Source organism: Pan troglodytes, chromosome 9 (genome assembly GCF_028858775.2).
Source record: "Pan troglodytes isolate AG18354 chromosome 9, NHGRI_mPanTro3-v2.0_pri, whole genome shotgun sequence".
NCBI classification, from domain to species: Eukaryota; Metazoa; Chordata; class Mammalia; order Primates; family Hominidae; genus Pan; species Pan troglodytes.
This window is the reverse complement of record NC_072407.2, coordinates 74,154,360-74,175,944: the sequence shown is the minus strand read 5'-3', so window position 1 is coordinate 74,175,944 and position 21,585 is coordinate 74,154,360. Positions and strand designations below refer to the sequence as shown.

Below are 21,585 nucleotides of genomic sequence, written 5' to 3'. Positions count from 1 at the left end.
AGTTTTTTGTAGAGTTGGGGTTTCACCATGTTGCCCAGGCTGATATTGAACTCCTGGGCTCAAGAGATTCTCCTGCCTCAGCCTCCCAAACTGCTGGGATCACAGACATGAGCCATCACACCCAGTGGAGAAAGAGGCACTCTCATACTTTGCTGGTGGGGGAGCCACATTGATACAACCCCCATAAAGTTGTAACTCTCAAAATTATATGTACTCTTGACCCAATAATCCTTTCTGGAATTTAAGTATAACATTCCACTAAGTAAAAGATTGTTAATTGCAACATTAGTTGTCATTTTTTTAAAAAAAGCAGGTCAGGTACAGTGACTCATGCCTATAATCCCAGCACTCTGGGAGGCCAAGGAGGGAGTATTGTCTGGGCACAGGAGTTCAAGACCAGCCTGGGCAATATATCAAGATTCCTGTCTCAAATAAATAAATAAATAAATAAATAAATGGAAACAAGGCAAGTGTTCATCAAGACCCTCCTCCCCACCAATATCTCCACCCAGCGCACATCACTAAAGAAACTCTCTTCCCAACTTGAAGCCCAGTAACTCTTCAGCTATCTCTGCCCTTCTTCACTCCGTCTGTGTCTTTCTCCATGTGTAGTGCCGGTGGGATGAGCTTGGCATGAGGGGGAAGCCAGTGCAGGGGTAAGAGACCCAGACTAACGGATCAGATACCTGGATTCTAGCTCAACCCCCACACCCTCCTTCCCAGTGAACATTAGGCTAGTTCCAGCCCAATTTGGGGCCTGTCAATGGAAAAGATGAAGCAATGTGTCCCTCCAACCCACTCGTCCCGAAATTACAAGACCCAAGACACATGTGGATTTGTCTATTAGAATAGGTTGTTGGAAGAACCCCAGAGGACCCTTCTTGGATCAGGAACCAATAATCCCACGAGACGGGGCCCCAGCATTCATGGCCGCAGCATAGAACTTGGCCACCTCCTCATTGGGGTTGCCCTGGGCTGAGTCAAACCACATCTGGATGCAGCGGCCGCTCCCTCGACTATAGTTGCTGACCTTGAAGGAGTGGCTCCAGAGGCCTTCACAAAGGGCGGCTGGAGTGGGGAAGTAGGACTCAAAGGTGCTGCAGAGGGCCGCGGCCGGACACTCATTAATCCCTGAGGGAGGAGAACGTAAGACCCTTAGCTTCTGGGCCAGACCGCACCCCTCCCAACCCCAAAGCCCCACTCCCACTCCTCATCTTATCTCCTCAGGTCCTCACCTGAGGTCCAATTCCAGCCTTTGTGCCAGTTGCTTTTGCAGGTGTAGGAGGTGCGACAGTCCTCCCACCAGCGCTCACAGTCCTCTTTGCACAGGGGCACGTTCAGAATGCGCTCTTTGCGCCAGCTCTGGTTGACCTGAGTGGGGAGGAGACAGAACACTCCTGTCAGCCACGTATCTCAGCAGCTTTACCCTTGAAGGGGACCAGAGCTGTGGGAGGGGGCAGGGCGTCCACCACCCTCAGACCCGAATTCCTGGACCAAGCCCTCCCTGCCAGCAACTGGCAGGCTCCGCCCTCTGCTGAGGTTAATGTTTGTGGGAACAGCACTCATACCTGCCGGATCCAGGGCCCCAGGTTGGGTGAGCACTCATAGAGACAGCCGTCCTGGATAAAGTGGTGCTTGCAGGTGGGTTCCATCTTACCACAGTGATCCCAGTTAAAGTTGTACAGGCGGGAGGTGTCCTTGTGCAGCTCCTGGCTGGTGCTGGCCGTGCAGCAGGCATTCTTCTTCCAGGGACTGCACTGGGTGGGGAAGACACAGGACTAAGTCTCTCCCCACCATAGCCATCTCCTCCATATTCTGGCTCCTCTGCCCCAGGTAGGTCATCCAGAGGAACATTTCCTGGGGAGGGCCCTTGAGGAGCTCCCACCTGGGGACGGAGGCAATTACAATATTGGTGCTTTCCGCCATATTTATTCATTTATTTATTTGAGACAGGGTCTTGCTCTGTTGACCAGGCTGGAGCGCAGTGGTGTGATCATAGCTCACTGCAGCCTCAACATCCTGGGCTCAAATAATCCTCCCACCTCAGCCTCCCGAGGAGCTGGAATTCAGGCACATGCCACCATGCCTGGCTAATATAAAGTATTTTTGTAGAGATGGGGTCTCACTATGTTGCCTAGGCTGGTCTCAAACTCCTTGGCTCATGTCAGCTTCCCAAAATACTAAGATTAGAGGCGTGAGCCACCATGCCTGCTTAATTTTGGCTTTTAACAGAGGATAATCCACGGGATATAGGAGATGAGGGAGAGCCACTGTCTGAGAGAGTAATTATTAGTAGTACAGCTCTTAACAGTTTAAAAGTTATCTCATGTTATTAAACTAACTTTTTTTTGAGACAGAGTTTCGCTCCTGTTGCCCAGACTGGAGTGCAGTGGCGTGATCTTGGCTCACTGCAACCTCCACCTCCCGGGTTCAAGCAATTCTCCTGCCTCAGCCTCCCAAGTAGCTGGGATTACAGGCACGTGCCACCATGCCCAGCTAATTTTGTATTTTTAGTAGAGATGGGGGTTCACCATGTTTGCCAGGCTGGTCTCGAACTCCTGACCTCAGGTGATCCACCCTCCTTGGCCTCCCAAAGTGTTGGGATTATAGGCGTGAGTCACCGCGTTCGGCCTATTTCATGTTATTCAGCTTATTTATATTATTCATTTTGCATCCAGCCAATATTAACTGAGTGCTGATTATACATCAGGCACTGTGCTAGGTCCTAGGAACACCTCTACCCTCAGGGAGGGTATGGTTTTAGTGGGTGGGTGGGCTGTGTGTAGAAGGGAGACAAAGAACACTCTAGGCATAGAAAACCATAGGTGCAAAGTCCCTGAGGCTTTTGCACTTTATCCTCTCAACAACCCAGTACAAATCCTTACCCCCATTTTTACAGAGTTTAAGTAAGCTACACCCATGGTAAACAGTGAGGTTAAGATTTAAGGAGGCGGGCGGATCACCTGAGGTTAGAAGTTCGAGACCAGCCTGACCAACACAGAGAAACCCTGTCTCTACTAAAAATACCAAAAAATTAGCCAGGCACAGTGGTAGGCGCCTGTAATCCCAGCTACTCAGGAGGCAGAGGCAGGAGAATCACTTGAACCCAGGAGGCAGAGGTTGCAGTGAGCCAAGATCATGCCATTGCATTCCAGCCTGGGCGACAAGAGCGAAACTCTGCCTCAAATTAAAAAAAAAAAAAAATTATAACTGAGGACAGGGAGGAGAGGAACCTGGCCCAGGTTGTGGGGGAGGGTGGAGGTCAAGGGGCTGGTCTGGCTCTCCCAGGGTCTGGAGGTCCAGGTGGGGAGACTCTAGATAGATCCTGAGAGTGGTGGAGAACGAAGGAGCTATAGCCTGCACGTGGGGCTGAACCTAGACTTGACTAAATGTGGAAAAGGCAATCCTAGAAAGGTAAATACAAGGCAGGTAAGACAAGCAGAAATGGTGGAGGTTTTTCTTGGGAAGTCACTCTAGGCCAGGACTCAGAAAACCTGAGAAGTCATGAATCAATTGCATAAAATTTCTGGGCTGAACCCTTGCACCTAGGGTCAAGTGATGGCAGAGGCGTGACAGGCCTGAGCACCCAGGAGAAACAATAGGGAAATCCATGGGAGTGGAGCCAGACCTACCCACCTCCCACACCCTGGCCCACGCCCAGTGCCGGCTGACACAGAACATGCTTCCCCGCCAGCCCGACTTCACACTTGCTTTTCCTTGGATGTTCCAACTCTTGGTCTTCCTGCAAGACCCCTTGCACATCATGGGTCTTAGGGTTTGGCAGACATGGGTCCTGCCTGTCAGGGTCAAGGGTTGTTGCCTCCAAAAGAGTTACTGAGTACAATGAGAAGAACTCCCTTGCTATAGTAAGGGCTCAACAAATATCATCACTCTCATATAGCTCATGGCCCTGAGAATGATAGTCATCTGTCTCTCTCAAAGTTCTACATCCACACCATTTCCTGGCAAGGAGGATGTGCTCTAGAAGGTTCTGAAAAGCAAATGAAGTGGTGGGCACAGAGTTTCCATTTCAGTTTTGGAGAATGAAAGAGGTCAGGAGATGGATGGTGGTGATGGTTGCACAACCACATGAGCATACTTAATGCCACTGAACCGTACAGTTAAAAATGGCTAAAATGGAAAATGTATGTTATGTATTTGTTTTTTTTTTTTAACCCCGATTTAAAAATAAGCAAATGGAATGTTGGGAGTGACTCAGATGTCATGGGGCTTCCAGGCTGTCCTGTCTTCGCTTTAACCCACAGATTGTGTCCACGCCACAGTCTCTCCCTAGGCACATCCCCAGCCCTCTGGGAATGTGAACCCTTGTAGGGAGCAGGCCAGGAGACCAGAGGAATGAAATACAAGCACACTCCTGAGCCTGGAGTTCAAATTGGAGCTCATATTCCCCAAGCTGCCTCAGTGGCCTTACCTGTGGCATGGTGGCCCTGGCCGCCCCTCCCCTTCCTTGTCAGCAGCGGCACCCTTGGTTCTGACCACACTGGACCTGCCATTGCTCGTGCCATCACCCTCTGACCTGTGTGCATGCTGTCCTACACCAGGCTGCCCTCACCTGGCCATACAGCTCATCCTCGGGGCTGGGCTGTGTCTTGTGGTGCTTGGCGTTCATGCAGACATTGAGCAGGTCCGTCCTGGCCCGCGCACTCCTGGGCTGGGCACTCCCCGCAGCAGTCACCAAAGCCAGAAGCAGCAGCTGCATCATCTGCCAGGCCATGTCCATCTATTCCTGCCAGAGAGCCACAGTCAGAGGTAGACAAGGCCTGAGGGAGGGGCAACAGCCATGTGATTGTGTACTGTCTCCCTCCCAGGCCCAGATCTCTGCTGTCCCCACCCTGCATCCCCTATAGGGCAGCTGAGCCAAGAAATGCGCTGTGTGTGGAGGTGAGAGGGAGCCCTTCCCCTACCTGGAGGCAGGACCTCCACCAACAGCGCTGTAGGTCCAGGCTCTGACACCAGCTTGCTCTGTGACCTTGTAGGGAGCCACCGCTCTTGTGGACTTCCCCTCTTGGATTTCTCCAGTGTTTTATGCAATTCTTTTCAAATTTGCACAAGGAGGAACCACAGGTGGTGGCCTGCTGATGCAGCAGTGAGACTCTAGACAGCCTCAGGCTTCTGCTTCCTCAGCCTGTCCTCCTACCCCATGGCAGCTGAGGTTTAGATGCCCAGGGAAGCTGAGATGGGGACAGCAAAGGCCATGGAGCTGTCAGCTATTGTTCATGGTCCCGGAGCAGATGCTGCGGGAGGCAAGGAGGTGGGGGCAATCGCACCTCACCCTTCACCCCTTCTGGGTCTTGGGAAATTACCTAGGCAGAGGCAGGCTCAGAGGTTGGGGGAGGCCAACAGGTCAGAGGCAAATGGAGGAGGGGGCTGAGCGAGAACAGTGGGCGCTATCTCGCCTCCCACCTCTCATCCCCACTTTTCCCTCTGTCCTGTTGCAGGGCCTTACCTCCATTCTCAGCCCACCTGGGAAGGTGGAGTCTCTCCCACCTCCCCACCTACTTTATAACCCCATCCTGCCTGCTTGGTTAGACCCTCTGTTAGGGAAAGTGCACAAGGTTTTGTCTAGGAGACAGCTCAATTGTCTTTCAATAAGGACCCAGTTAAATTATGGTACATCTACCCAGTGGAATTTAATGTGGTAACAAAGAAAGAGAAAGCTCCTGATGTACAAATATGGAAAAATCTTCAAGTGCATTGTTAAGTGGAAAAAGAAAGGTGCAGAAAAATGCTATGTAAAAAATAATGATAATAAATTCTCTGTAAAAAAGGAGTAAGAATGTCTGTGTTGACTGGGCGTGGTGGCTCACGCCTGTAATCCCAGCACTGTGGGAGGCCGAGGCAGGCGGATCACTTGAGGTCAGGAGTTCGACATCAGCCTGGTCAATATGATAAAACCCCATCTCTACTAAAAATACAAAAATTAGCTGGGTGTGGTGGCACATGCCTGTAATCCCAGCTACTCAGGAGGCTGAGACAGGAGAATCACTTGAACCCGGGAGGAGTTTGCAGTGAGCCAAGATCACGCCACTGCACTCCAGCCTGGATAACAGAACGTGACTCTGTCATTAAAAAAGAAAAGAATATCTGTGTTTGCAGGTGAAAATTCTGTGGCAAGGTATGAAAAGAAATTAATAACATGGTCACTTGGCAGTAGAGAACAGGATTAGGCTTGAGACTTTTCTCTGTAAACCTTTCCACATTGTTTTGATTTTTGGACCATGTGACTATAAATCTTATTTAAATACATATAGGTATGTGTGTATACATACATAAATATACCAAATATGAAGTGAAAATACTAAGACACAGAATGACCTCTCTGACTTGATAATATGTATGTAAATTTTGATAACACTAGAATGTATACAACAGTACCTTTAAGTTAAGGATACTATACATGTGCTTGCAAAAGTATGAACATGAAGCCACCAAGAGTTCTGGTCCCTGGACATACATCCAGTAAATTCGATGCAGTTACACCATATATATCCCATTTCTGTGCACAAATGGTAGCATACTGTTCTGTACTTTGCTTTTTTAGGTAGTTTCACTATAAATTTATTCTTTTGACAAAAAAACAAAAACCTCATGAACTCAAGTTATCCACAGTTGCACACTTGAGTATTACTGTACATCTGATAACATAACTAAAGTTATTTCTTTATGCCTTGTAGGGTCTAAACTTAAAACTATTTCATTAGCCGATATAAAACAGTTAGTGGGCTGGGTGTGGTGGCTTACACCTGTAATCCCAGCGTTTTGGGAGGTTGAGGTAGATGGATCACTTGATCCCAGGAGTTTGAGACCACTTGGGCAACATAGGAAAACCTCATCTGCACACAAAAATAGAAAAATTAGCCACGTATGGTGGTGCGAGCTTGTAGTTTCAGCCATTTGGGAGGGTGAGCTGGGAGGATTGCTTGAGCCCTGGAGGTCGAGGCTGCAGTGAGCTGTGATGGCACCACTGTACTGTCAGAGTGAGACCCTGTCTCAGCAAAAAAAGAAGAAGAAGAAGGAGAAGGAGAAGGAGAAGAAGAAGAAGAAGAAGAAGAAGAAGAAGAAGAAGAAGAAGAAGAAGAAGAAGAAGAAATAAGGAAACAAAGAAAGTTAGGAAAGAGAACTTCATGTTTTCAAGTTAAAAGTGCCTAATGCTTGGTTTGTATTTCTCCAACACTCTTGGAGGCAGTAGAACTGCTACTAACCTGGGAAGACGACCGGCACTGCTCCTGTGTATTGCTTATGTAGTGTGAAGTGATGTTTTCCCATTATGATGTTGGGAACATTTCCAATACTGTCATCATTTACTCAGCTAGTAGAGAGCCTCTCCTGAGGCAGAGCCTGTGTTTTCAGTCTGACCTCAGTATCTGGTCCTGCTACAGGTGAGTCTGAGGTGACAAGACCAGTGTCTAGTTACGAAGCCCTTGCCTCCCCAGGGCTCCATTATGGATGAGTCCTGCACCATAGTCAGCAGCCCTCTGCCCTCCCTCCATTGCACCCACCTATGACTCTTCTCTTCTTTTCAATGCCCTCCCCCAACAACCTCTGCCTGTGACTTTGAATGTGTTGTGGGGGTCTTTGCAGAAGAATCGCCCACCTGAGTTTTGCCCAAATTCCTGACTCACAACATCTTGGAATATAATAAAATAGTTACTATTTCAAGCAACTATGTGTATTTGATTTTTAAACTTTTTGTTTTGAAATAATTTTAGATTTGCAGAAAAACTGCAAAACATCGTCAAAAGATTTCCCGTATGTTTTTATGCAACTTCCCCAAATGTTGGCATCTTATGTAACCAAAGCCCAGTTCTTAAAAAAATCAGGAAATTAATATTGAGGCAATACTGTTAACTAATCTACAAGCTTTATGCCCTTTACACCAGTTTCCCCCCCAATGTCCTTTCTCTGGCCCAGGATTCAGTCCATGATTCCAGGTTGCATGTAGTTGTCATGTCCCCTTAGTCTCCCTCCAATCTGTGACAGTTCCTCAATGTCTTTGTCTTTTATGACCTTGACACTTTTGGAGAATTACTGTTCAGTTATTTTGCAGAATGTCCCTCAATTTGGGTTTGTCTATATTTTCCTGTAATTAGCTTGAGCTTATGCATTTTGGCAAGAAAATTAGAGAAGAGAGGTGCTTTTGTCAGTGCATCATATCAAGAGGTACATGATGAGGGTTGCTGCATCTTATTGCTGGTGATTATTGGGTTAAGGAGATTTCCTTACTATATAATTATTAGTTTCCCTTTGTTAGTAATCCTACCTTGTAGGGAGACACTCTGAGACTATGTGAATATCCTTTTCATCCACTTAGTTTAACATTGTCTGCAGCAATACACCACAAAATTATGGAATGATTTGTTATGCAGCAACAGACAACTAGTAAACCCATGAGAGTTAGTATTGTGTTTCTTAAACTCTGAGGAAACAATTTGGCTTATAACCTTAGTTTAGCTACACAGCAGTTACTCTTTCTACAACAAAATTCCCAGGAAAAACAGAGTACTTATCACATTAATCTTTAAATTAAATCACTTATAAAAGTGAGTAGTTATAATAGTCAAACTTACTTTACCCTCTGTGAACATTCTGCATGATGGATTTGAGACAGTGGACTGAATAATTGCTCAGGAAATCAGCACTACCTCAGTTACTTTCTGATGGGTCCTCATAGTAAAGTAAACAGGAGATTTCATAGACAGAAATACGGGCTCTTCAAGGCTTCTTCAATCATGAGAATGTTTCTGAGAAGCTTCTGAGCAAATACTTCTATGGAAGCTGATCACAGATCTGAGGTCTTTGCACTTCATAATTATTCTGTCAATCACAGTCATATTAATTCCTCCTCTGCACATGTATCAATAGCATTATGCCCACAGGGTCCAAAAAGAAAGAGGTATGTCCTCAACCAACGAATTTCTGATATTACAGCCTTCATAAAATTCATGCCCTCCAATCCCAGGCTCCACTATCGTGGCCAAGGCCAGGTCTGGCTGAGTTGCCAATGGTGCTAAAGACTCTACTAAAGATTCAGGTGAATGCCAAGGCCAGCCTTCATCCAAGTGACCAGAATATCTTTAATGAATGTCTGGTTTTCAGTAGCCTCTAGATAAAAGGCACACTGATTTGCTACACCTACAACTATAGCCGTTGCCTTTTTGCTCGTTGTTTTGACCTGAAACTTAATCATGGGCGTGGCCTCTCTTTAAGGCTTTCTATCTCAGGTACCAAAGATGATGGCAAGAACAAAGTGTCTGTCCACTACATCAAAGATCAGATGGTTATCCGAGTCCAGCATCTAGGTGCACTGAGCCCCAGGGAGTCCAGGCAACTGTTGAGGGTAGATGGGCCAATCTTTATTTTACCTTTGTATTTTTTGGAGACAGGGTCTCACTCTGTCACCCCAGCTGGAGTGCAGTGGCACCATCATGGCTCACTGCAGCCTCAACCTCCCTGAGTATCTGGGACTACAGGCACGCACCACCACGCCCAGCTAATTTTTGTATTTTTGTAGAGAGGAGGTTTCGCCATGTTGCCCAGGCTGGTCTTCAACTCTCGGGCTCAAACAATCCTCCAACCTAGGCCTCCCAAAATACTGGGACTACAGGAGTGAGCCACCACGCCCGGCCAAGATGGGCCAATCTTGAGTCTTGCCCAAATTCTTGGGCAAAATCTCACAAAATCTTGAAGTATAATTAAACTCACAAAATCTTGAAGTATAAGTAAATAAGTATTGTGTTTTTGTTTTGTTTTGTTTTGAGACAGAGTCTTGCTCTGTCCCCCAGGCTGGAGTGCAGTGGTGCGATCTCAGCTCACTGCAGCCTCTGCCTTCTGGTTCCAGTGATTCTCCTGCCTCATCCTCCCGGGTAGCTGGGATTATAGGCACATGCCACTATGCCCGGCTAATTTCTGTAGTTTCAGTAGAGACGGGGATTCACCATGTTGGCCAGGCTTGTCTCGAACTCCCGACCTCAGGTTATTGGCCCACTTCAGCCTCCCAAATTGCTAGGATTACAGGCATGAGCCACTGCCCCCAGCCTAATTGGTATTGGTTTAAGACACCAAGTTTATTTGATTTTCTTAACTTAGTGTTTTGAGATAATTTTAGACTTAACAGAAAAATTGCAAAAGTAGTAAAGAGGTTTCCCATATGCTTTCATCCAGTTTCCCCAAATGTTGGCATCTGACAAAACCAAAGCCCAATTACTTAAAAAATCAGGAAATTAACATTAAGGGAATACTTTTAACTAATCTACAAACTTTATTCTTTTTCATCAGTATCCCCACCAATGTTCTTTCTCTGGATGCCATGGCACCAGTCCTCAGGAAGAAGAATACCCCCTAATTCCCTTGCACTTTGATTTCTTTTCTTTTTTCTTTTTCTTTTTGACAGGGTCTCTCTCTGTCAGTCAGGCTGGAGTGCAGTGGCATAATCATAGGTCATAGCAGCCTTGACGTCTTGGGCTCAAGTGATCCTCCCACCTCAGCCTCCCAAAGTGCTAGAATTACAGGCATGAGCCACTGTGCCCAGCTCACTTTGCTTGCTTTACTTAACAGAATGTACTATAGATGGTCCCTTATCTGTGTACATAGATCTATATGATTCTATTTCATTATTCTATTGAATTTAAGTGGCTTCTTGTATTTCACTGTTATAGTCAATGCTGTAGGGAATGTCCTTGTATAGCCGTCCACCTTTGTATATAAGAACATATCTAGTGGAGGGGGAATGTAAAATGGTCCAGATGCTGTGAAAAAAAATTAAACATAGAATTACCATATGATCCAGCAATTCCTCTTGTGGGCACACACCCAAAAGAATTGAAAGCAGGGATTCAAACAGCTATCTGTGCAGTCATATTCACAGCAGCATTAATTCACGATAGCTAAAAGTTGAAAGCAACCCAAGTGTCCACGGATGGATAAATGGATAAACAAAATGTTGTTTCTACAACTGGTCACAGTGAAAGAGTTTTAAGTAGGGGAATGTCACAGTTCAATTGGCAGTCTTGGTGTGTTCAGATGGGATTATGTGTAGGCTGGAATTGGGCAAGGTAGACAGTTAGAAAGCTGTTTCACAAGTCCAGGCCTGGGATGATGGTGCCTTCGACCAGGAGGGTAGAAGTGGGGATTCATTCAAAAACTAAGCTCAGAATTAGTTATTGGGCATCTACCATGTGCTAGGCTGTTCTGGGTTCTAGAGCTACAGAAGTGACCATGAAAAAGTCCCTACTGTCATAGAGCTGACATTCTAGTTTGGGGGTGGGAGGTTGTTAGAGAGAGACGACAGAAAACAAATAAAGATGATGATTGTGCTCTGAAGAAAACTGAAGCAGGCTAAGGGGACAGAGAGTGATGAAGGAGGGGCTACTATCTTCTACAGGAAAGATCTAGGAGGTGATGCTTGGGCTGATACCATAATGAGGTAAGAAGGGAGTCATGTGAACATGGAGAAAGGAGTGCTCCAGACAGAGGGACCAGTAGGTCCAAAGGCCCTGAAGCAAAAATGTACTCAGTGCATTTCAGGAAGAAACAGCGAAGAGGAGGAGGCCAGTGTGGCCAGCAGTGAGCTGGGAGTGGCAGGTGTGGGGTCCAGGCCAGATCTGCAGGGCCCCATGGTTCAGACTCAGCAAAGACGGGGGATTTTACTCTGAATGAAATGGAAACTTTATTTGCTTTTTCCAGTTCAACATCTGATCTGACTCTAGGGACAAGGGAAAGCAGACAATTGACACAGATGTCTATGTGAATGGCCCAGCCTTAAGGCAACCATGACTTGAACCAGGGCTATGTGGTGGCAGTGGACGTGGTGAAAAGGGAGGAGTAATGTCATGTCTTTTGAAGGATGTTTTGATAGGATTTGCTGAGATGGAGGACATGAGAGAAAGGGAGGAATTAGGATGACTCCAGAGTGTGTTGGTCTGAGCAATTAGAGAGGAGTGCTTGGCTATTTACTGAGATGAGGAAGGCTGAGAGTGGAATAAGGATGGAGTGAGAAGGGGAAAGAATTGTGAACATGTGGACAGAAGGGTAAAAGTTTTCTGCCAGTCGGGCCTCTGGCCTCTCTCTCCCTGTGCAAAATGTTGAAAGAAATGGTAAAGTTCAAAAGCCAGAAATATTCGTGGCTTGGCATGGCTAAAGTTGGGTACTAAGGGATTTAAAAGGGTTATCTTCAAGAGTGCTCAGCTTAATTAAAAGTGGATATCCAAGCTATAGGTATATTTAAAAGGCCTTTGTGTTTTTTTCTTCATGGATCTTGTTTCTCTGCAAAACAATTTTTTCTCAGTCAACTGAATTATTTTTCTCCAATTTGTCTTGTCACTCTTAACGCATGCATGAGAGGCCCTAAGATAACTTCTGAGAGCATAAGACACCTTGGGAAAAACAGAGAAGTCACCACGGATCCCATTTTGGAAAAAAAAAAAACCAACTCTGTTTTTCTTATAGAACCCCAGGAATTAAAAGCAGATAGACCCCTTTCAAAATCTGTTTTTGTCTTCCAGCTATGCCTGTTTATTAGGCCCTGGAAACTGCATGCTTTCCTAGCCCTGCTTCTTGAAGTGCTCCACCCTGAGGCCAATAATCCAATTAGGAGATTGGCAAATGAAAAATCTTACAACTACTGAATCTTCTGTCTGTGTAATCACATATGTGTTATTTGTGTGTGATGTTTATATAAAAAAAGAGCTCTAATTCGCTTAAATAAGTGCTTAGATCAAATATTTTTTGAAGGAAAAACAAAAGCTGTATTGCCTTTTAGTTCATGTGACTTTAATCTTTGAGAAAGAAAAACAATTTTGAAGATAATTGGTAAAATACAAATGTTATCAAAATGAAAATATGTGGTCTAATGTATGCAGGTCAGATACTAGGTTTGCTAAATGTCGTAAGGTTATAAACTGCTTCTTTGGCTTTTGAGAACTGTTTGACTTGCCAGCTTTACAATTTGGTAAGGTCTGGGATCATATGGATTAACCACACCCTTACCTATGTTGTAAAGAGTCAGACTTTATCTGTGCCTAGTACATAATTAAAATAACTTACCAGGTTTTACATTAAAATTAAAAATTGCTAAGAGTTACCATTACAACATGTAATTGAGACTACTGAAAATAGATTTACATGCAAGGGTGAAATTTGACTTTCTCTCGAAGAAGATTTTCACGTAATAGTGAAGGATAATGAAAGGTTTTTGCCTTGTTTTAAAATTTTTGAGTCATGATTTTGGCTAAAATAACTAACTTATGGTAATCTGGAGTTCTATTTGAAAATAGTAAGTGTTTTAAATCTTTAATGTGTTTGATAGACTTCCCAAATTCAAACTTCAGGTTCAAGGTTGTCTTTTCTAACCCTTAACTTTTGGATGCTACTGAAGGCCCCTGGAGCATCCAAAAGAGAGGTAAACAGGATTATTTAACACATTTAGTTACATGGGATTGCCAAAATAAAAATAATGTATGACTTTCTTCAGTGTATATTTTAGTGAATAATATTAATATATGTTCCAAAATTGTATGGGATTTATTTGAGAAAGAGTCTTGCGCTGTCACCAGGCTAGAGTGCAGTGGCACAATCTTGGCTCACTGCAACCTCTGCCTCCAGAGTTCAAGCGATTCTCCTCCCTCAGCCTCCCGAGTAGCTGGGACTACAGGCATGTGCCACCATGCCCAGCTAATTTTTGTACTTTAGTAGAGACAGGGTTTCACTATGTTGGCCAGGATGGTCTAGATCTCTTGACCTCATGATCCACCCACTGCGGCCTCCCAAAGTGCTGGGATTACAGGCATGAGCCATGGTGCCCAGCCTAATTGTATGGGCCTTCTAAAACTCAAATGTCTGAGTATATGCTATCAGTCATAATTAAGGTTATTGTGTTAAGTTATTGTAAACCACAGAGAAAAACCAAATTTCTTTGTCAATCGTGTTTTTGACTGTGACTACCCAAGGATATTTTGTCATTCACAGACAATTGTTGTCTTGTTTTGACCCTTTTCAAAAGATGATTTGTGGTCAGCTATTGGACTTTGAAAGGTGCCCTCAAATGCAGGTTTCTGATGACTTTGGAGATTGTGACATTGGAACAGAGGAAAAACATACAGGAGTCATAAAGAGCTGAAATTCTCCTGAATATCAAGCAGAACAAGAGTTAACTGAATAAACTGAACTAATAGAAAACTGAAGTAATCCTTTTTAACTTTTTGCTTAAAACATTGCTGATCCTTGTTTTGTTTTTTCCAGAGTCAAGGAAACTTCTTTTGAGCTATCTACAGCTTTTAACAATTGAGTAAGGTATACTCCTGTGAAGAAAATTTGGAGCATATTTCTCTCTGCCTGGTTTCTCTAGAATTTGGAAACTATTTGCAAATATTCTTAACTTATGGCAATATAGTTATTTGCATCAGTGCAATAAAAATCTATTTTCTTTTGCAGCAGGATATAACTGGAGAAACCGGTTATTTTACCAAGGCTTTGACTGGAATGGTATGCTTTCCTTTAGGGAATCAAGCTTGAGTTGCAGAGCCAATAAAATCCCCTTGGGAAAACTGGCCTCATACCTTGTCTACACAGTCCCTGGACAGGGTTCCTAACCTGTGGTGAGTAAAGAATGTCATTTTCTAACAGGCCCAAGAGCCCTATGTTATCTGGGACCTCAAGAAAAGAAGAATTTACCCAACTCATAGGTATTTGAGGGTACAAACCCATGGCTGAGCTCAGCTTTAAAAGGTCCTACCTGAGATTCCTTGTGAAACAGAGTTCCATCAAAGCCAATTTTAAAAGCCTATGTGAAAATGATTATTCTTGCTGCACTTTATGCAAATGACCAGACCAAGTATAAGACTAAAGTTTATTTTGCAAACAACTCAGTCCTATCGTGGTTTATTTTTAACAGAAATGAGGACTGGAGAGAGAAAAATTACGTTTCAAAATTTATCATACACTTGTCATTAAATTCTAGTGTCAGTTGTTTTTAAGCTTTTGCCTACATTTTAGATTAATCCTGCTTATTCCTGTGAACCAACTAGTGATCTCTGGTTGTAGCTCAGAAGAAATAGAGGGGATGGGTAATGTAAAAATATGAATCAATATTCTAGTTCTGGGCAATTATCCTGCAGCTGATAGGAGTAAATAGGATGTGGTGCTCATAATCTGGAGGTTTTTTTGGGAAAATGAAAACAAGGGAGCAAACCAAAGCCAAGCACCACGCATCCAAATCTTAGCAGGCATAACTATAGCCACCAGTTATCTGGGCATGTCAGCAGACTTGGGATTTTTGAGCTGTCTTTACCTCCTTGTTGTTCCATTTTGATACATGTCATCTAATAACCCAAACTGTTTCTTCTCACTTAGAGGCCATCAAACTCTGAACAGAGCCTTGAATGATGGCTCCCTTTAACCTGGGACCCTTAGATAGGCCTCTGAGGGAGCTCTGATTGCTGTTTGCCCAAAACAGCATCCCCTGTCAGCAGGAAGTAGTTAAGATTGTCTTTGTCCCTATTCTAACAACAAGTAGTTGTACCTCTTCAGAGGGGGAAATGAGAGGGACAGGAGGCAGCCAAATGCCTAGGCAAATAGGGACTGGTCCCTGGTGAAACCCCATTTCCAAGCCAAAGCCAGTTTAAAGCCTGAAAGCCAAGCTACAAGCTAAATCCTCAGACCAGATTGAAGACTTATCTTCCCATTTGTTGTGCTTTCCTCTGATTGATCCCCACCCTTCACCTATTTTACATATACTTACCCTTTCCTAATTGGTTTTCTACACTGTCATGCCCATCTTTGAGTGATGTCTTCACTTTAACCTGTTTTGCATACTCACAAACCAATCAGCATGCACTCCCCGTCCTGTGCATATAAAGGCCCCAGACTCAGTCAGTAGATGGGAAGATGGCCGGACTTCGAGGAGACAACCGGACTTTGAGGAAGAGATGGCTGGACTACAGAAGAGATGGCCTGACTTTGGGGGAAGATGACTGGCCCTTCCTGTTTCCTCTCTAGCTCCCCTTTCTGCTGAGAGCTGTTTTCATTGCTTAATAAAATTATCCACCTTCATCATTCTTCAATTGTCTGCACAACCTCATTCTTCTTGGACACTGGCCAAGGGCTCGGGACCCACCAAGTGTGGGTACCCAGAAAGGCTGTCACACTGGCTCTTTGCCCTTGCTGGCAGAGGGCAACCACCCCATGAGACGATGCAAGGGGCCAACTGAGCTGCTAACACACCACCGTCCATGGACAGCAGAACTAGGAGAGCAGTGTAATACTCCCTCTGGGGCTTCGGGGTCATGGGCACCCCCACCTGGGCACTGCCGCAGGCCCCACATGGAGATTTCTCCTGCCAGTGCCCAGAGCAGCCGGCTGGATCCTGCCCTTGCTCGCTCACATCTAGACTGGCCGAGGGCCCTGCATGGAGCTTGCTGCTGCCAGCACCTGGATCAGCCAACCAGATCCTGCACTCACTCACTCATGTGCTCCCTCCTGCAAGAGATTGAGCGTGGTGGACTGAATAAACAGGGCACCCCTCTTGTGAGTCCAGTGAAGGGTCCAGGAAAAAGTCCTGCATCAGAAGCACCCAGGAAATGGAAGGGAACAGTGGGGCACTGGAACACGGGTTGGGGGACAGCCAGGCCCTGGGGCTATAACTGCTGGTGACAAGATTGTGAGAATTTGGGTGCTAGGGTAGTCAGGCAGGCAGGACCCAACCCTCTAGCCTCCACCCAATATTCCTGCCTCAGGTAGAACTCCACAGAGCAAGGGTGACAGGGAGGACAGGGCATGACCAATGCTCTTATTTTCCTAAAATGCAAACTGAGGCCCACATGGGAGAGAGATGGTACCTGTGTCCATGTCCTAATCTCTGGAACGTCTGAATGCTACTTTATATGGCAAAAGGGACTTTGCAAATGTGATTAAGAAATGGGTCTTGAGATGGGGAGATGATCCTGGATTTTCTGAATGGACTTGATGTAATCCTGATGCGAGGGAGGCAGGAGCTCAGAGAGAGTAGTAGGACACATAAAGGTGGAAACAAGAGGTTAGAGGGACACAAGGAAGGGGGGCCACCAGCCCAGGCATGCAGGTGGCTTCTGGAAGCTGGAAAAGGCAAGGAAATTGATTGTTCTTGGAAGCTTCCACAAGGAATGTAGTCCTGCTGACACATTGATTTATGGCTTCTGACCTTCAGAATTGAAAGATAACAAATCTGTGTGGTTTAAGCCAAGAAGTTTGTAGTAATTTGTTATAGCAGCTATAGGAAATGAATACAGAGCCAAGGTCCCCAGAGGATGGGTAATAGACCTTGGGCTGGATTCGAATCCAGTCAGTCAGCTCCCCCAGTTGGAGCCTCCTCTCTCCCTCAGTACTTAGATCAAGGCCTCTAGATTAGGTCACTGAGCAGTTCCTTGGGTCAGAAGCTGAACCTTATCACATGTATTGTTTCATTTGACCCTGACGAGAACCCTGTGGGGCTGATAGTGCCCCTACATTACACTGGAGAAACTGAGGTTTGAAGGTGTGAAAGGAAAATAAATCTTAGGGCCCCAAAATTACTAAGGGCAAGTCAATTACTATGGGAAAAGTCAATTACTAAGACCAAGTCAATTACTAACGGAATAGTCAAGCTGAGAACTGCTTAGGGCAAACCTGCCTCACATTCTATTCCAAGAAAAATAGCTACTAAGATTAAAAAGAAAAAAAACTACACACCTTCCTCATAATTTGTGGACAAAGAATAGACAGAACTCAAAGTCATCTCTCTGCTCATTGAGATAAAAGCATATCATATCTGATTGCTTCCTTTGGAAAGGCTAACCAGAAACTCAAAAGAATGCAAATGGTTGTCTCTTAACTACCTATGACCAGGAAGACCCCCACCCCCACTTCAAGTTGTTCCACTTTTCCAGACTGAACCAATGTACATCTTACATATATTGATTGATGTCTCATGTCTCCTTAAAATATATAAAACCATGCTGTGCCCCAACCACCTTGGGCACATGTTGTCAGGACGCCCTGAGGCTGTGTCATGGGTGCATGCTTAGCCTTGGCAAAACAAACTTCCTATATTGGTTGAGATTTGTCTCAGATACTCTTTGGTTTACAAAGGTGAAGGGCCTTGGTCAAGGTCAGAGCACGCAATGAGGAATCAATGAGCTGGGCCCCAGATTCAAGTCCTCTGCTCTTCCCTACACACTACAGACACTGTATATGTCCAGTAGGTACATTTTGGTGTCTCATTCATTCATTCAACAGATACTTGTTGAATACTGATGCCCAGGTACTGTGCTGGGTGCTGAGGATATGCTGGTGAACACTTGTGATGCCCAGAGATGAGGAAGAGAGGCACAATTTAAACGAATAAGCACACAATTAGATGTATAGTTAAAATAGGTGGTATTTGTTCAATCATTTTTATAGCAGTACTATTTGCAATAGTCCAAAAGTGGAAACAATCCAAATGTTTATCAAAAGATGAATGGATATGCAACATGTGATATGTACAAATGACTATTACCCAGCCTTAAAAAGGAAGAAAATTCTGACACATGCAACAACAGCTTCATAGATGAACCTTGAAGACATTATGCTAAGTGAAATAAGCCAATTACAAAAAGAAAAATACTGTATGATTCCATTTAAGATACCTGGAGTAGTCAAAATTCATAGAGACTAAGTAGAATGGTGGGTGCCAGGGGCTTGGGGAGGCTGGGTGGGGAGCTACTGTTTAATTACAGAGTTTCAGCTGGGAAAGATGAGAGTTCTGGGGAATGGATGTAGTGATGGTTACACACAATGTGAATGTACTTAATGCCACTGAACCGTACATTTAAAAATGGCTAAAATTGGCCGGGCGCAGTGGCTCATGCCTGTAATCCCAGCACTTTGGGAGGCTGAGGTGGGCAGATCACCTGAGGTTGGGAGTTTGAGACCAGCCCAACCAACATGGAGAAACTCCGTCTCTACTAAAAATACAAAATTAGCCAGGCCATGGTGGCACGTGCCTGTAGTAATCCCAGCTACTTGGGAAGCTGAGGTGGGAGAATCACTTGAACCCAGGAGGTGGAGGTTGTGGTGAGCCAAGATCGCGCCATTGCACTCCAGCCTGGGCAACAAGAGTGAAACTCAGTGTCCAAAAAAAAAAAAAAAAAAAAGGTGAAAATTGTAAATTTTTTGTTATATATATTTTACCATACATTATATATATATAAGAAATATATTTATATATATATACACACACATATACTCACACACACATAAATGTGTGTGTGAGTATATGTATTAAGTGAGATGCCATGAGGAGAAGAGAAGATGCTATGGAAGAGTGCTCCTTGCACCAGAGCTAATCTGCAGGGGGGACCTCTCTTGAGACCAAAATGGAGGGAGCTGACCCAGTAAAGAAGAAGGACAGAGTCCCAGGCAATGGGAGCATTGTGCAAAGGCCCTGAGGCAGAACATGTTTTAGTGGGTCTGAAGATCTGCAAAACTGTTGGGGTATGGTTGGGGTGCAGAAAGCAAGGACGAGGTTGGCTCTAGATGAGGGTGGACAGGAAGGCAGGGCCAGATCTTGCCTGGCAAGGACTTCAACTGACAGGCTAAAAGCAATGGGAAGCCAGGGAAAGGTTTTAGGCAGCCACGTATGGTTTGAAGTGGTGTGGCGGGAAGCTAGCCAGTTATTGCAGTAGCCCAGGCGATAGATGGCTCTGGACTGGAGTAGGGCATGGAGATGGGGATATGTGGCACTGGGGTGGGAGTGGCGGGGAGGTGTCAGAGAACCAGTTACTGAGTTTCCAGCTGCACTGCAGTGTGGGAAGTTCGACTGGAGGCTCCCCTGAACCCATTCTCCAAAATGGTGCCTAATCTACAAGTTGTTTTTTTTTTTAATTGTGACAACATACATATAATAAAAATTATCATTTTAACAATTTTTACATGTCCAGTTCAGTACACTCACATTAAGTACATTCACATTGTTGTGAATCCATCCAGAACTCTTTTTTTTTTTTTTTTTTTTTTTAAGACAGGGTCTTGCTCTATCACCCAGGCTGGAGTGCAATGGCACCATCTTGTCTCACTGCAACCTCTACCTCCTGGGCTCAAACAATCCTCTCACCTCAGCCTCCCAAGTAGCTGGGACCACAGACACACACCACTATACCTGGCTAATTTTTATATTTTTGGTAGAGATGGAGTTTCGCCATGTTGCCCAAGCTGGTCTTGAGCTCCTGTGCTCGAGTAATCCTCCCACCTCGGCCTCCCAAAATGGTGGGATTACAGGCATAAGCCACCACAACCAGGCTCATCCAGAACGCTTTTTGTCTTCCCCAGCTGAAACTGTATCCATTAAATACAATCCTCCCTCAACAGATGTAGGGGATTGGTTCCAGGAGCCCCCCATACCCAAATCCACACATACTGATGTCCCACCCTTCGTATATGTGGGTTTCACAACCTCTGAATACTGTATTTTTTATCTGTGATTGAAAAAAATCCACATATTAGTGGACCCATGCAGTTCAAACCTGTGTTGTTCATGGTCAATGGTAATAACTCTTTTTTTTTTTTTTTGAGACGGAGTCTGGCTCTGTCGCCCAGGCTGGAGTGCAGTGGGTGATCTCGGCTCACTGCAAGCTCCGCCTCCCAGGTTCAAGACATTCTCCTGCCTCAGCCTCCAGAGTAGATGGAACTACAGGCACCCGCCACCACGCCCGGCTAATTTTTTGTATTTTTAGTACAGACGGGGTTTCAGCGTGGTCTCGATCTCCTGACCTCGTGATGTGCCCACTTCGGCCTCCCAAAGTGCTGGGATTACAGGCGTGAGCCACCGTGCCCAGCTGGTCAATGGTAATAACTCTTTAAGTAGAAACAGGATATCTGTAAAAACAAAAAAATACCAAAACAGTAATAACTCCCTACTCCCCAGCCCCTGGCAACCACCATCCTATTTTCTGTCTCTGGATTTGACTTCTCCAGGAACCTCGGAAAAGTGGAATCCTACAGTATTTGTCCTTTCGCGACTGGCTTATTTCATTTAATATATAGTCTTTGAGGTTCATACATGTATTCGCAACAGGGTTTAGGACAAAATGTTGTTGTAAAGGTTGCTAAAAGTATGACGTAAGGACTGAGAGGAAGCAGAGCAAAGTTAAGACTGAGAAATGTGGTCAAAGTTTCTCCACACCAGCCAAGGAGCAGGCCTTACCACCCACCCCGCAGCACACACCTGAAGCTTCATTTCTCCCCAGCCCCCACTTAGGGCCAGCTGATGTTCCTGGGTCTCCCCGCCTGTATCTGCCTGAGCATGTATGACTGTGGTTGTCTATCAGGGTGGGAGGATATACGTGTGTACCTGTGCATTTGTTTTCTGTTGGTGCCATAACAAACGACCACAAGCTAAATGGCTTAAAGCAACACAAATTAATTAATTAATTGATTTTTGAGACAAGGTCTGGCTCTGTTGCCCAGGCTGGTCCCAAACTTCAGGGTTCAAGTGATCCTCCTGAAGCAGGGGAAGAGGGAAAATACAGCAGGAAAATAGCAAAGGGAATTAAAATTTGGATCAAGGGCAGAATGAGT

At 45.1% G+C, this 21,585-nt stretch overlaps 1 protein-coding gene across 3 annotated transcripts; it reads right to left on the bottom strand.

Annotated features, from left to right (window-relative positions):
• Positions 1–825: 825 nt before the first annotated feature.
• FOLR3 (folate receptor gamma) lies at positions 826–15,922 on the bottom strand. Of its 3 annotated transcripts, none has more exons than XM_009423703.5 (5): positions 15,833–15,922; positions 4,574–4,747; positions 1,569–1,757; positions 1,236–1,371; positions 826–1,131 (listed from the first exon to the last, which is right to left on the bottom strand). In XM_009423703.5, the coding sequence occupies exons 2-5, from the start codon at positions 4,739–4,741 to the stop codon at positions 887–889; spliced, it is 738 nt and encodes a 245-aa protein (XP_009421978.1). In that variant the 5' UTR covers positions 4,742–4,747; positions 15,833–15,922; the 3' UTR covers positions 826–886. The 3 variants fall into 3 exon arrangements, with proteins under 3 accessions (XP_009421978.1, XP_001174622.2, XP_009421979.1); XM_001174622.5 differs by lacking the exon at positions 15,833–15,922 and adding an exon at positions 4,926–5,033; XM_009423704.5 differs by lacking the exon at positions 15,833–15,922 and adding an exon at positions 4,926–5,028 and having other exon boundaries at positions 4,574–4,741.
• Between the last annotated feature and the right edge of the window lie 5,663 nt (positions 15,923–21,585).